Below are 14,934 nucleotides of genomic sequence, written 5' to 3' on the forward strand. Positions count from 1 at the left end.
CAGCTCCTTCCCCCCCAGCGAGGTCACGTTCTATGTCCCCAGAGCCAGCCATTGCCGCCCGGGTCCGGTCCGTCGGTGCCCTCCGCCTTCAATGCCACCTAGCTCGCAGCGCACCCGACCCCGACAATTCCTCCCGCGGGTGGTGGGTCGACGGGACGATGAAGGAGGAGATGGTGCTTCCACGTTGCTTGTTCGGGCTGGGCCCGGCCACCAGTCGCTCGCATGCGGGCCCTCCACCTGGGCCTGGCTCCAGACGAGGGCCCCGGGCTTCCTCCGGGCCAGGTCTCTCTTCCTTTTGGTTGTTCTGTCATCAGGGGATATCTCCAACACACCTGTGAAGAAGATGCTGGACCACTCTCCCTTGATCACGTCTTCTAGTTTCTCTCTCAGCTCAGAGACAGCCTTAGTCACATCACTGAAGAACTGAAGAGAAGGGACAGAGACGCTGGGGAGGTCTGAAGATACACTGGGACTGGAAACAGACTGGTAAAGATTCACTATAGGTCATTTATACCATGAGCCCATGAGCTAACTGGCTATCCCGCTCTTATTGTGCTGGATTAGCATTGGAAGCATTGAAACTGATGTGTCCAGGTGACAAGACCTATCTTAATTAATCAGACATTATTTCATGTCATTTCAATTCACAGCTATTTCGGTGAAAGACTAGCTTCCGTCCACTGCCTGAACCTTGCCTGACTGGAGAACCAAGAACCTGCCTGAAACTTGCCTGACTGGAGAACCAAGAACCTGCCTGAACCCCTCGTCTGTCTGACTACCACGTTCCTGCCTGACCCCCTCGCCTGTCTGACTACCACGTTCCTGCCTGACCCTCGCCAGTAAACGTGCCCCAACGTGGGTTTGTCCCCATACGCCTGTCATGTCTGCTCTTGGGTCCTCCTCCACTAGCCCTAACAGAATCTATTACAACATGTTTACGCATAGTAATTATGATAGTGATAGGGTGCAGAGATGGAAGAGGAAAAACAACAGCCAAACAGAGAGAGAGAGAGAGAGAGAAAGAGAGAGAGAGGGAGAGAGAGAGGGAAAGAGAGAGAGAGAGAGAGAGAGATGGAAAGACGGAGAGAGAGATGGAAAGACGGAGAGAAGGATGAAAGGATGTAAGGTGGTGACGGGGAGGAAGGGAGGGAAAGAGTTTTAGTAATAAGAGCAAATTCCACACATTTTCATACAGTAATGAGATGTCTTTCAGTTTCATATGCCTTTATTTAATCTTTACTTCAGGATGAAATATAACAGCCACTTAGGTAACAGTAGGAGAGAAAACAACTAACCAATCATTTAAACAGCAGTCATGAACACCAACATTCATGAATACCTGATTCAGTAATTATACAGAGAAAAAAAAACCTTATACAGTATCAAAGTTCATCAACAATATCATCCTTTATAATAGATGCTTATAAATGAATCTAAGACAAAAGTATTATATACAATGATCAAGTTGAAATTACAATATTAAAGAACCAAAGTTCAACAATTTTAAACAAATTATGGCATGAAGATTTCCTTCTATTAGGCCTCCTGAAGTACAATGCAAGAACAATTATTAGTAATCAGCTGAATCTATAAAAACAAAATGACTGAGAAAAGCATGACTGCATGAAGGCATACAAACCCAGGATAGAGTGGCTGGGTGAATCTTGTCTGAACTCTGCTTCATGAGGTTGCAAACTTGAGCCAGAGGCAACGTTACGTTCCTCTCCTCTTCCTCTGCCCCCCCCCCCTCATCTCCTCCCCCCTACTCTCCCCCCATCCTCTGGAAGGATCCCCCTCCCTCTACCACAGTTTACTGATCTCTGCACAGCTATTATTATTACAAAGCGTAATACCAGGATAGAGTGGCTGGGTGAATGTGGTCTGGACTTTGTGGAGGAGGGTGACTGTGTCAGAGACGCTGTAGAAGGACAGAGAACCTGCCTTGTGATCCAGGTACACTCCTACTCTGGAGGACTGAGGGCCTGATACTTTAGTCTCAACATTATTATGAATGAACCTGTAACCATCGCTAGAGCACCTTAAACACCAGGACTTGTTATAGGAACCAAACCAGGAGGAGGAGGAGGAGGAGTCTGCTCTGCTGATGTCTTTATATGAGACTGCTATGAAAACACCACCTCTCCATTCCACCTCCCAGTAACAGCGCCCAGACAGAGCCTCTCTACACAGCACCTGGGAGTAGTAGGTGAATCTGTCTGGATGGTCAGGATATGACTGGATCTGCTCTGAACGTGTCACCTTCCTGTTCTCCCCAGACAGAGAGAGGTATCTGTTTGCTGTGTTTGGGTCCAGAGTGAGCGGACAGGAATCTGGGAACAGAGCAGAGACCAGATCAGAGTTAATAACATGACCGTTCATCTGTCCCCCTTAAAGCTGGTATTGTTGATTTATCATTCAACAGAGAGAGGTGGAGACTTTACACACTCACAATGTAAGAAATGTGCTCTGGTCCTGGGCTCTGGAGGAGACAACACATCCACTAAAGAGACTTCAGACACACACACACACACACACACACACACACACACACACACACACACACACACACACACACACACACACACACACACACACAATCAATTTTAAAGCCAAGTAGACAGTATACAGAGATGTGTTCAATGTGTTTCATTGTGAACCCCAAATATTTCTTCTGGTCACATTGTTTCTTATTGGACGAGACAGGATCACTTGTTGCTCTCTGTACTTTAGTGATATTTTTACAGAATAATTTTCGCAAAACTCCTCCAACACACCTGTGAAGGAGATGCTGGACCACTCTCCCTTGATCACGTCCTCTAGTTTCTCTCTCAGCTCAGAGACAGCCTTAGTCACATCACTGAAGAACTGAAGAGAAGGGACAGAGACGCTGGGGAGGTCTGAAGATACACTGGGACTGGAAACAGACTGGTAACTCTGGAGAGAGAGAGAGAGAGAGAGAGAGAGAGAGAGAGAGAGAGAGAGAGAGAGAGAGAGAGAGAGAAAGAGAGAGAGAGAGAAAGAGAGCGAGAGAGAGAGAGAGAGAGAGAGAAAGAGAGAGATAGGAAATAAACAGAAACACATACCAAGTGTACAGAATATTCTGCCTAATCAATAGACCAAACAAGGTGATGTTCACATGTCAGGTACCAGGAGAGTCCAGCTACTGTACCTGGAGGAAGTGGATGTGGTCTTCTGTGTGTGAGAGCTGCTCCAGCTCCGCGTCTCTCCTCCTCAGCTCAGCTATCTCCTGCTCCAGTCTCTCCACCAGTCCTTCAGCCTCACTCACTGCTGCCCTCTGCTGGGCTCTGATCAGCTCCTTCACCTCAGAGCGCCTTCTCTCAATGGAGCAGATCAGCTCAGTGAAGATCCTCTCACTGTCCTGCTCAGCTGCCTGACCAGAGCGCTGGACAAAGAAAGAAAGAAAGAAAGAAAGAAAGAAAGAAAGAAAGAAAGAAAGAAAGAAAGAGTTCAAGTGAAACCAATAATCCTGAATGTGACAGTTATAACTGTCCTACAGGTATCTCCTAGCCTCATAACACCATCCTGATCTGTGGAGGAAAACTGAAAGAGAGCTGGTGAGTTCAGGATGGTCTCACGAGGCCAGGTATCTCCCTCCACCATAGCTAGAGTAGCTGACATCCTGATGCTGACCTGGAGAGACTCCACAGCCTGCTGGACCTCCTTCAGCTCCTTCTCTCTCTCCTGGACTCTCTGCTGGACTTTCTGCTGACTCAGACCCAGCTTTCTCTGGAGATAAACACACAAATTACAAGAAAACATTAAAAGTTACAGTAGAAACAGTACTGGATCTCTGTCATAACACAGCTACAGTATCAGCAACATTGGTACTGCTGGTAAACATGAGATGAACTTCAACCCCTGACTGTCCACTCCAGGTATGTACGCTGTAGCTCTATATGCTAAAGGTGAAGTTTACATACATGGTAAAGATTTACTATAGGTCATTTATACAGGTATGTCATAGAAGCAAGTATCCATCCTTGGTATCAAAGGTGTATTTGACGTCACTCAGAAAATGAGCAGGACGACTCTCTCTTCATCATCATCATCATCATCATCATCTTCATCTGCTTATCCAGGGTCGGGTCGCGGAGGCAGCAGCTCCAGCAGGGGGCCCCAGACATCCCTTTCCCTAGCAGCATCAACCAGCTCTGCCTGGGGAATCTTTAGCCGCACACGATCACGACTCTCTCTTGTGATGATCAATTAATGAGCTACTCTCTACTGTAGTTCTGCCTGCAGGCACTGAAAGAAGGACAATATCCCCCCTTCTAACATGTCAGGAGGGGGAAAAGTTTTGGGTCTGATGTCACTTTGATGGGGCAACATAAAAGTTCTCCTGCATTTCCTGATATGAGTCAGCACTTGGTGACGTTGTATAGTTCTTTATTGTACTGTATGTAGGCCAGATAAGAGTTCACAATGGACTTTTAACTTGTGACAGACTATGATACAATAATAATCATCAAAGACTAAAAGTGGTGTTTGTCTCGGTCAAATTATCACTCATTTCAGTATTTTGGGTTGATATATTCCTACTTTTTAAATACATTTTAGCCGTAACCTATTCAGATCTCATGCACTGAAGACCTTTTATCCCCTTCAAAAAACATGGATGGAAAACAACCCTGTTTCTGTCATCTTGATTCAATGTTCATTCCAATTAACCTAAATCAAATCAAATCAAACTTTATTTGTATAGCGCACTTCATACATAGAGGCAACACAATGCGCTTTCTGACCTGGTCAGGTCTTACCTGTTTCTCTGCCCTCTCGGCTGTGGCTGACACCGTATCATGGCCTTTATGTGCATCCATGGTACACAGATAACAGATACACTGCTGGTCTGTCCGACAGAAGACCTCCAGCAGCTTGTCATGACGCGTGCAGATCTTCTCCTCCAGTCCACACGTGGCTTTGACCAGCTTGTGCTTCTTCAATCTGGGAACCTGGTAGTGGGGCTGGAGGTGAGTCTCACAGTAGGACAACAGACACACCAGACAGGACATGAGGGCGCTCTGCTTCCTGGGCCCAGTGCAGAGGTCACAGGTCACCAGCTCTGACCCAGCTGGGCTGGTCAGCTCAGGGGGAGCGGCCTGGGCTCCTCCTGTCTCCTTCAGCTTCTCCACCAGCTCAGCCAGCATGGTGTTCCTCCTCAGAGCAGGCCTGGGAGTGAAGATCTCTCTGCACTGTGGGCAGCTGTAGACTCTCTTCTGCTCATCCTGGTTAAAGCAGTCCTCGATACAGCTGCTACAGTAGCTGTGACCACAGTGGAGGGTGACTGGATCCTTTAAGAGGTCCAGACAGATAGAACAGGAAAACTGTTCCTGGTCAATCAGAACTCCCTGCTGAGCCATGCTGGTGTGTCAGGGACACAGTCACTCACTCACAGACGCAGAGAGATAAGAGTTTGAGAGAGAAAAAGCAAGAGAGCGAGAGAGACGGAGAGAACACTTTCGTTTCCTAAGAATAGAGAGTGAGTAGGCTACTGGGAGGAGCAAGGGATTTCCTGGTTCTGCAAGGGGGCGTGGTTTAGAGAGAGAGAGAGAGAGAGAGAGAAAGTGTGTGTGTGTGTGTGTGTGAGAGTGAGAGAAAGAGAGAGAGAGAGAGAGAGAGAGAGAGAGAGAGAGAGAGAGAGAGAGAGAGAAGAAGAAAGGAGATTTCTAATTGTTTTGTCCTTTGCTTGATATTTCCAACAAAAAATATCTACATAGTGATGATTGTTCATTTCAACTGAGGTCAGGTGTCTGCTGGAAGGGATTAACCCTTCACATATGAACTGTTGCAATATTAAATATCTTGTTCATGTTCTAAAGTACTGAATCCCTGTGTCCTGTGTGTATTCCTGCTCATCAACTCTAGTTTGATCGATGTAGAGCTTTTAGAAAGCAAGTGCACAGATTTATCAGAAGCAGAACACTCCGAAAATGCACCAAACCTGATCTGTTGTACAGATAAAACTCTAGACGACATGTTAGAAAAGCATTGTGTAGGGTTGGCCGGTGTAATGTAGGCAGGAAAACAGAAAACAACATGAGCTGCTAGCATGGTTTATTCACCATCATTTTCGCGGTACATTTTCACTTCACTTTCTGTATTATATTCTATCATTACTCACAATGTGGAACAACCAATAGTCTGAACTTAGAGTGCCACCTAGTGGCGTAACTGGATATAGAACTGCGTTGCGTTATGCCTTAATGCCAGTATTGTACAACACAACACATTTGTTTTTCATATTTAATGTTCATTCCAATAGCATTAAGAAAGTACACCATAGAAAATATTCCACATGTATCTACATTTATTGAAAATGTTTCACTTTGGGTTACGGACTATTAATCAGTAGGAACAGCCAACCCTTATTCCAGCATTTAAATAGTCTTTGACCTTTGTCTATATCAACTTTCTTTGAACTTTGACTTCACATGTCTGGTTTTGCTGTTCATCACGCTGGTTTACCACCCGTCCCATCCTCAGAAGATACTGGGAACTGATGGTGCTCTTCAATTCCCTCAACGTGCTTGTGCGCTGTGAATGGCATCTCTGAATCCCTGTGTACCCCTTCCTCCCTCCTCACGCCATGACATCTCCTCCCTTTGACGCACTGATATTACATTCATCCCCCCGTCTCCTCTTCCTCTCCTCTCCTCTCCTCTCCTCTCCTCTCCTCTCCTCTCCTCTCCTCTCCTCTCCTCTCCTCTCCTCTCCTCTCCTCTCCTCTCCTCTCCTCTCCTCTCCTCTCCTCTCCTCTCCTCCTCTCCTGTATCACACCCTAACAAACACCAGTCTGGCTGAGTACGCCAGGTCGGACAGATAGAGCAGGAAGTTGAGGGCGGAGAGCACCGACACGGCCACAAGCCGGGGGGGGTCTCTGGCCGCCGCCCAGGTAGCGCTTGTGGAACTGGAAGACGTGCCAGATGACGGTGGCCGTCAGGTACATGAGCGCCCCCAGCAGGCCGTAGGTGGACAGGAAGCTGGGGAAGGGGAACGGGAGGCAGCTGGTGCACTCGCCCACGCAGAGGACCACCACGGCGGCCGACAGGATGAAGCAGACGCAGTAGACCAGCATGCACCACTTGAGCGCCGAGTGGCCGTCGTACGACACGGGCTCGCTGACCAGCACGAAGATGAGGCACGCCATGGACGTCTGGCACACCTTGAGGAGGCCCGGCGCCGTGGCCATGTAACCCGCCTCCTCCCCGGGCTTCGCCCTCGACAGGCTCACCTCCACCAGGTACGCCGCAGCCGCCCCGCAGGAAGTAGACGGGGAAGACGACGGAGGCGGAGAGGCAGAGCGCGGCGGCGTAGCCGGCCAGTGTGACGGGGAGGTTGGCCCAGGAGACGGGGACGCGGGCCTGGAGGCCCAGCTGCTCGGTCAGGAGGACCAGCACGGTGCCGGCGAAGCTGGCAGCCCAGCAGAAGACGCACCAGTCGGCCACGCCCTCCTGGGGGAGCCCCGCCCCGTGGGCGACCAGGCTGAAGGACACGCAGGCGAACGCCAGCGCCGCCACCCGGACCCACAGCAGCTGGGAGGGGGGCAGGAGTACCAGCGGCATGGCGGCTCAGTTCACAGTCAAGGGCAATGGAGGGAAGGGGGGGATTTGTAGTCTCTGGGAGTTGTAGTCCCGGCAAAGTTCCGCGGCACGGACGACTTCCTGTAGGTGCGGTTGTTCCGGAGGGGCGTCTGGGTTTTGGGCGGGTGCTTCTTGTGCCGTCCTGGACCAGGGGTCTGTAGAGGGGATGAAGGAGAGAAAGGGACTCTGTTTTATGGGAAATCACATGAGACTCAAATTGAAAGTGAATGCGTATGTTTACACTTTCTTCGGCCTACCGGCTGGGCCTCATCCATGAGTCTCCACGCCTCGTTAGTTCTTCTGACTAGGGTTGTTTGAAACATGCCAGTGGTCTTTCTTTTATCGGGACAGTGGTCTTTCTTTTATCACTTGTGTTTGCTTTATTAAAGGCTTTTATTTTGTTTTTTTAAACTGGTTTTGATGATACTCTATGAAAGTACAAATGGAGTTCTTGCAGTCAATATAAGATAGATAAACACCTAAAATACATCAACATGCCTTTGTTCCTTCCTTCAGACTACAACCTCACATTGGGAATGTGATACCATAATTTATTCTCCAATTGCGCGGAAATAGTTTTTGAGATGCCAGCAATCCAGTAAACGACAACTCAAACATGCAGCAGTTGGGCAGACTACTGAACAGTGCAGTAGAATGTGTGGCAAAGGCCTATATGAAGAACACAGTACAGGCTCAAGAGGGAGCAGCACCAGTGTGAGGCCTGTTAAGGTTCATACTGTAACAAGGAAACAGAAAGTCTATTAGACAGAATGGGGGAATTCCTGTTTTTTTCGGCTCTGGCGCCCTCTAGTGTCTTTATGTTTTGCTGCTGTTACGTTAACTGGTAAAGATTCACTATAGGTCATTTATACCATGAGCTCATGAGCTAACTGGCTATCCCGCTCTTAGTGTGCTGGATTAGCATTGGAAGCATTGGAACTGATGTGTCCAGGTGACAAGACCTATCTTAATTTATCAGACATTATTTCATGTCATTTCAATTCACAGCTATTTCAGTGGAAGGACTAGCTTCCGTCCACTGCCTGAACCGTGCCTGACTGGAGAACCAAGAACCTGCCTGAACCTTGCCTGACTGGAGAACCAAGAACCTGCCTGAACCCCTCGTCTGTCTGACTACCACGTTCCTGCCTGACCCCCTCGCCTGTCTGACTACCACGTTCCTGCCTGACCCTCGCCAGTAAACGTGCCCCAACGTGGGTTTGTCCCCATACGCCTGTCATATCTGCTCTTGGGTCCTCCTCCACTAGCCCTAACAGAATCTATTACAACATGTTTACGCATAGTAATTATGATAGTGATAGGGTGCAGAGATCGAAGAGGAAAAACAACAGCCAAACAGAGAGAGAGAGAGAGAGAGAGAGAGAGGGAAAGAGAGAGAGAGAGAGATGGAAAGACGGAGAGAAGGATGAAAGGATGTAAGGTGATGACGGGGAGGAAGGGAGAGAAAGAGTTTTAGTAATAAGAGCAAATTCCACACAATTTCATACAGTAATGAGATGTCTTTCAGTTACATATGCTTTTATTTACTCTTTACTTCAGGATGAAATATAACAGCCACTTAGGTAACAGTAGGGGAGAAACAACTAACCAATCATTTAAACAGCAGTCATGAACACCAACATTCATGAATACCTGATTCAGTCATTATACAGAGAAAAAAAAAAACTATACAGTATCAAAGTTCATCAACAATATCATCCTTTATAATAGATGCTTATAAATGAATCTAAGACAAAAGTATTATATACAATGATCAAGTTGAAATTACAATATTAAAGAACCAAAGTTCAACAATTATAAACAAATGATGGCATGAAGATTTCCTTCTATTAGGCCTCCTGAAGTACAATGCAAGAACAATTATTAGTAATCAACTGAATCTATAAAAACAAAATGACTGAGAAAACCGTGACTGCATGAAGGCATACAAACCCAGGATAGAGTGGCTGGGTGAATATTGTCTGAACTCTGCTTCATGAGGTTCCAAACTTGAGCCAGAGGCAACGTTACGTTCCTCTCCTCTTCCCCTGCCCCCCCCTCCCCCTCCCCCCCCCTCATCTCCTCCCCCCTACTCTCCCCCCATCCTCTGGAAGGATCCCCTTCCCTCTACCACAGTTTACTGATCTCTGCACAGACATTATAACAACAAACCCTTAACCCAGGATAGAGTGGCTGGGTGAATGTGGTCTGGACTTTGTGGAGGAGGGTCACTGTGTCAGAGACGCTGTAGAAGGACAGAGAACCTGCCTTGTGATCCAGGTACACTCCTACTCTGGAGGACTGAGGGCCTGATAGTTCAGTCTCAACCTTATTATGAATGAACATGTAACCATCGCTAGAGCACCTTAAACACCAGGACTTGTTATTGAAACCAAACCCGGAGGAGGAGAAGTCTGTTCTGCTGATGTCTTTATATGAGACTGTTATGAAAACACCACCTCTCCATTCCACCTCCCAGTAACAGCGCCCAGACAGAGCCTCTCTACACAGCACCTGGGCGAGGCGGGTGAATCTGTCTGGATGGTCAGGATATGACTGGATCTGCTCTGAACCTGTCACCTTCCTGTTCTCCCCAGACAGAGAGAGGGATGTGTTTGCTGTGTTTGGGTCCAGAGTGAGCGGACAGGAATCTGGGAACAGAGCAGAGACCAGATCAGAGTTAATAACATGACCGTTCATCTGTCCCCCTTAAAGCTGGTATTGTTGATTTATCATTCAACAGAGAGAGGTGGAGACTTCACAAACTCACAATGTAAGAAATGTGCTCTGGTCCTGGGCTCTGGAGGAGACAACACATCCACTAAAGAGACTTCAGACACACACACACACACACACACACACACACACACACACACACACACACACACACACACACACACACACACACACACACACACACAATCAATTTTAAAGCCAAGTAGACAGTATACAGAGATGTGTTCAATGTGTTTCATTGTGAACCCCAAATCTTTCTTCTGGTCACATTGTTTCTTATTGGACGAGACAGGATCACTTGTTGCTCTCCGTACTTAAGTGATATTTTTACAGAATAATTTTCTCAAAACTCCTCCAACACACCTGTGAAGGAGATGCTGGACCACTCTCCCTTGATCACGTCCTCTAGTTTCTCTCTCAGCTCAGAGACAGCCTTAGTCACATCACTGAAGAACTGAAGAGAAGGAACAGAGACGCTGGGGAGGTCTGAAGATACACTGGGACTGGAAACAGACTGGTAACTCTGGAGAGAGAGAGAGAGAGAGAGAGAGAGAGAGAGAGAGAGAAAGAGAGCGAGAGAGAGAGAGAGAGAGAGAGAGAAAGAGAGAGAGAGAGAGAGAGAGAGAGAGAGAGAGAGAGAGAGAGAGAGAGAGAAAGAGAGAGATAGGAAATAAACAGAAACACATACCAAGTGTACAGAATATTCTGCCTAATCAATAGACCAAACCAGTTGATGTTCACATGTCAGGTACCAGGAGAGTCCAGCTACTGTACCTGGAGGAAGTGGATGTGGTCTTCTGTGTGTGAGAGCTGCTCCAGCTCCGCGTCTCTCCTCCTCAGCTCAGCTATCTCCTTCTCCAGTCTCTCCACCAGTCCTTCAGCCTGACTCACTGCTGCCCTCTGCTGGGCTCTGATCAGCTCCTTCACCTCAGAGCGCCTTCTCTCAATGGAGCAGATCAGCTCAGTGAAGATCCTCTCACTGTCCTGCTCAGCTGCCTGACCAGAGCGCTGGACAAAGAAAGAAAGAAAGAAAGAAAGATAGAAAGAAAGAAAGAAAGAGTTCAAGTGAAACCAATAATCCTGAATGTGACAGTTATAACTGTCCTACAGGTATCTCCTAGCCTCATAACACCATCCTGATCTGTGGAGGAAAACTGAAAGAGAGCTGGTGAGTTCAGGATGGTCTCACGAGGCCTGGTATCTCCCTCCACCATAGCTAGAGTAGCTGACATCCTGATGCTGACCTGGAGAGACTCCACAGCCTGCTGGACCTCCTTCAGCTCCTTCTCTCTCTCCTGGACTCTCTGCTGGACTTTCTGCTGACTCAGACCCAGCTTGCTCTGGAGATAAACACACAAATTACAACAAAACATTGACATCTGTCCAATTATCACTCATTTCAGTATTTTGGGTGGATATATTCCTACTTTTTAAATACATTTTAGCCGTAACCTATTCAGATCTCATGCACTGAAGACCTTTTATCCCCTTCAAAAAACATGGATGGAAAACCACCCTGTTTCTGTCATCTTGATTCAATGTTCATTCCAATTAACCTAAATCAATTCAAATCAAACTTTATTTGTATAGCGCACTTCATACACAGAGGCAACACAATGCGCTTTCTGACCTGGTCAGGTCTTACCTGTTTCTCTGCCCTCTCGGCTGTGGCTGACACCGTATCATGGCCTTTATGTGCATCCATGGTACACAGATAACAGATACACTGCTGGTCTGTCCGACAGAAGACGTCCAGCAGCTTGTCATGACGCGTGCAGATCCTCTCCTCCAGTCCACACGTGGCTTTGACCAGCTTGTGCTTCTTCAGACCAGGAACCTGGTAGTGGGGCTGGAGGTGAGTCTCACAGTAGGACACCAGACACACCAGACAGGACATGAGGGCTCTCTGCTTCCTGGTCCCGGTGCAGAGGTCACAGGTCACCAGCTCTGACCCAGCTGGGCTGGTCAGCTCAGAGGGGGCGGCCTGGGCTCCTCCTGTCTCCTTCAGCTTCTCCACCACCTCAGCCAGCATGGTGTTCCTCCTCAGAGCAGGCCTGGGAGTGAAGATCTCTCTGCACTGTGGGCAGCTGTAGATTCCCACATTCTGTTCATCCTGGTTAAAGCAGTCCTCGATACAGCTGCTACAGTAGCTGTGACCACAGGGGAGGGTGACTGGATCCTTTAAGAGGTCCAGACAGATAGAACAGGAAAACTGTTCCTGGTCAATCAGAACTCCCTTCTGGGCCATGCTGCTGTGTTTGGAACACGACATGGTTACTCAGTCTTTCTCACACACGCAGAGCTAGAGAGAGATTAAGCTACTTTCGTTTCCTCAGAAGAGAGAGAGAATAGTGGGAGGAGCAAGGCATTTCCTGGTTCTGCCAGAGTGCTTTGAGAGAAAGAGAGATTGTGTGTTTTCTTGTTGTAATTCTTAGAGGTTATGACAACCATGTACAGCTTTTAATTCATGTCACATCATGTCACCATATCTCACAAAACATCTCTCAGTAGAATCTCTCACATATTTTATTTAGTGAGAAGCTTATTGTCACGTCATGCTGTTAGACTGCTGTTCATTGTCCTGTAGAGCCCCCTGCTGGACAGATAGAGCACTGTATTATCTGTCATCTAGATTCTCAGTCAGAGGCTCAAGAGAAGTTGCCATGTTCTACAGACAGGCAAATGAAGAAAGTTCATGACTCTAATTTTATTGGAGAATTACAGTGCATCCGGAAAGTATTCACACTTCACTTTTTCAACATTTTGTTATGTTACAGCCTTATTCCAAAATTGATTCAATTCATTTTTTCCCTCATCAATCTACATACAATACCCCATAATGACAGTGAAAAAACTTTTTTATTATTTTTTGCAAACATAATGAACTAGTGCAAAGTTCCCATGGGCACATAAACTGCAACTGTATGTAGGCTAGGCTACCACCACCAGGATATGTTTGACATTTGTCGCCTCATGTATCGGTACCCTAATATCACTGCACATGATGACATGCTTAAGGGCAATATTGAGAGAGTACATTTGCCATACAGTGTTTTTCATACAAACTCATGGTTTGGTTTTCATCCATTGTGGCTCGCAGATTAGGCTACACGTTTTTTTCCTCAAACATGAAAAAATGTCTCTTGCTGTGAAACATGTTCCTACGGAAGAGCATTAGGGCCAACAGCAGAGGTTGTTGTTTTTTTAAGCTTCTGAGTTTAAAGTCAGAAATTCTGACTTTTTTCTCAGAAGTTATTTCTGACTTTTTTTTCTCAGAAATTCTGACTTTAATCTCAGAAGTTATTTCAGACTTTTTTTTCTCAGAAATTCTGACTTTAATATCAGAAATTCTGACTTCAATCTCAGAGGTTATTTGTTATTTCTGACTTTTTTCTCAGAAATTCTGACTTTAAACTCAGAAGCTTGAAAAAATAATAAACTCAGTTGTTGGCCCTAATGCTCTTCCGTATGTTCCTGACCCCTATAGCCGACCCTAAATAAATTGGATTTGCATCCTTGTTGATAGTGGTCATCCCAGAGTCTACAGTATGATTGGCTGCTGGGTTAGAGCTTCTATTGGTTCACCTCCTGGCCTTACGCCTCATACCGTGAACAACTCCGGAGAAGAACAGGGTCCGACCCCTATCCAGGAGTTTGGTTCCGGCGCCGGTGCTGTGCGTGGAGGTTAGCCCCATCAGGTGTAATTGGTATCGCTCCACCTCCCTCACAAGCTCCAGCTCCTTCCCCCCCAGCGAGGTCACGTTCTATGTCCCCAGAGCCAGCCTTTGCCGCCCGGGTCCGGTCCGTCGGTGCCCTCCGCCTTCAATGCCACCTAGCTCGCAGCGCACCCGACCCCGACAATTCCTCCCGCGGGTGGTGGGTCGACGGGACGATGAAGGAGGAGATGGTGCTTCCACGTTGCTTGTTCGGACTGGGCCCGGCCACCAGTCGCTCGCATGCGGGCCCTCCACCTGGGCCTGGCTCCAGACGAGGGCCCCGGGCTTCCTCCGGGCCAGGTCTCTCTTCCTTTTGGTTGTTCTGTCATCAGGGGATATCTCCAACACACCTGTGAAGAAGATGCTGGACCACTCTCCCTTGATCACGTCTTCTAGTTTCTCTCTCAGCTCAGAGACAGCCTTAGTCACATCACTGAAGAACTGAAGAGAAGGGACAGAGACGCTGGGGAGGTCTGAAGATACACTGGGACTGGAAACAGACTGGTAAAGATTCACTATAGGTCATTTATACCATGAGCTCATGAGCTAACTGGCTATCCCGCTCTTAGTGTGCTGGATTAGCATTGGAAGCATTGAAACTGATGTGTCCAGGTGACAAGACCTATCTTAATTAATCAGACATTATTTCATGTCATTTCAATTCACAGCTATTTCAGTGAAAGACTAGCTTCCGTCCACTGCCTGAACCTTGCCTGACTGGAGAACCAAGAACCTGCCTGAAACTTGCCTGACTGGAGAACCAAGAACCTGCTTGAACCCCACGCCTGTCTGACTACCACTCTCTGCCTGACCCCCTCGCCTGTCTGACTACCACGTTCCTGCCTGACCCCCTCGCCTGTCTGACTACCACGTTCCTGCCTGAC

At 47.5% G+C, this 14,934-nt stretch overlaps 1 protein-coding gene and 1 pseudogene across 2 annotated transcripts; both read right to left on the minus strand.

The window, feature by feature from the left end:
• Window positions 1-1,800: 1,800 nt before the first annotated feature.
• LOC311313697 (E3 ubiquitin/ISG15 ligase TRIM25-like) lies at window positions 1,801-12,582 on the minus strand (the record flags this gene model as incomplete). Its single annotated transcript, XM_084443875.1, has 12 exons — window positions 1,801-2,330; window positions 2,450-2,479; window positions 2,775-2,934; window positions 3,170-3,403; window positions 3,652-3,747; window positions 4,779-5,379; window positions 7,674-7,753; window positions 10,113-10,249; window positions 10,698-10,857; window positions 11,109-11,342; window positions 11,579-11,674; window positions 11,980-12,582. 12 exons carry the CDS (start codon window positions 12,580-12,582, stop codon window positions 1,801-1,803), a joined length of 2,961 nt encoding a protein of 986 aa, XP_084300001.1.
• On the minus strand, window positions 6,790-7,684 carry LOC311313984 (myeloid-associated differentiation marker homolog; annotated as a pseudogene). Its single transcript has one exon. The product of its transcript is annotated as a myeloid-associated differentiation marker homolog (transcript).
• Window positions 12,583-14,934: the final 2,352 nt, after the last annotated feature.

Source organism: Borostomias antarcticus (assembly GCF_949987555.1).
Source record: "Borostomias antarcticus genome assembly, chromosome: 10".
Taxonomy (NCBI): Eukaryota; Metazoa; Chordata; class Actinopteri; order Stomiiformes; family Stomiidae; genus Borostomias; species Borostomias antarcticus.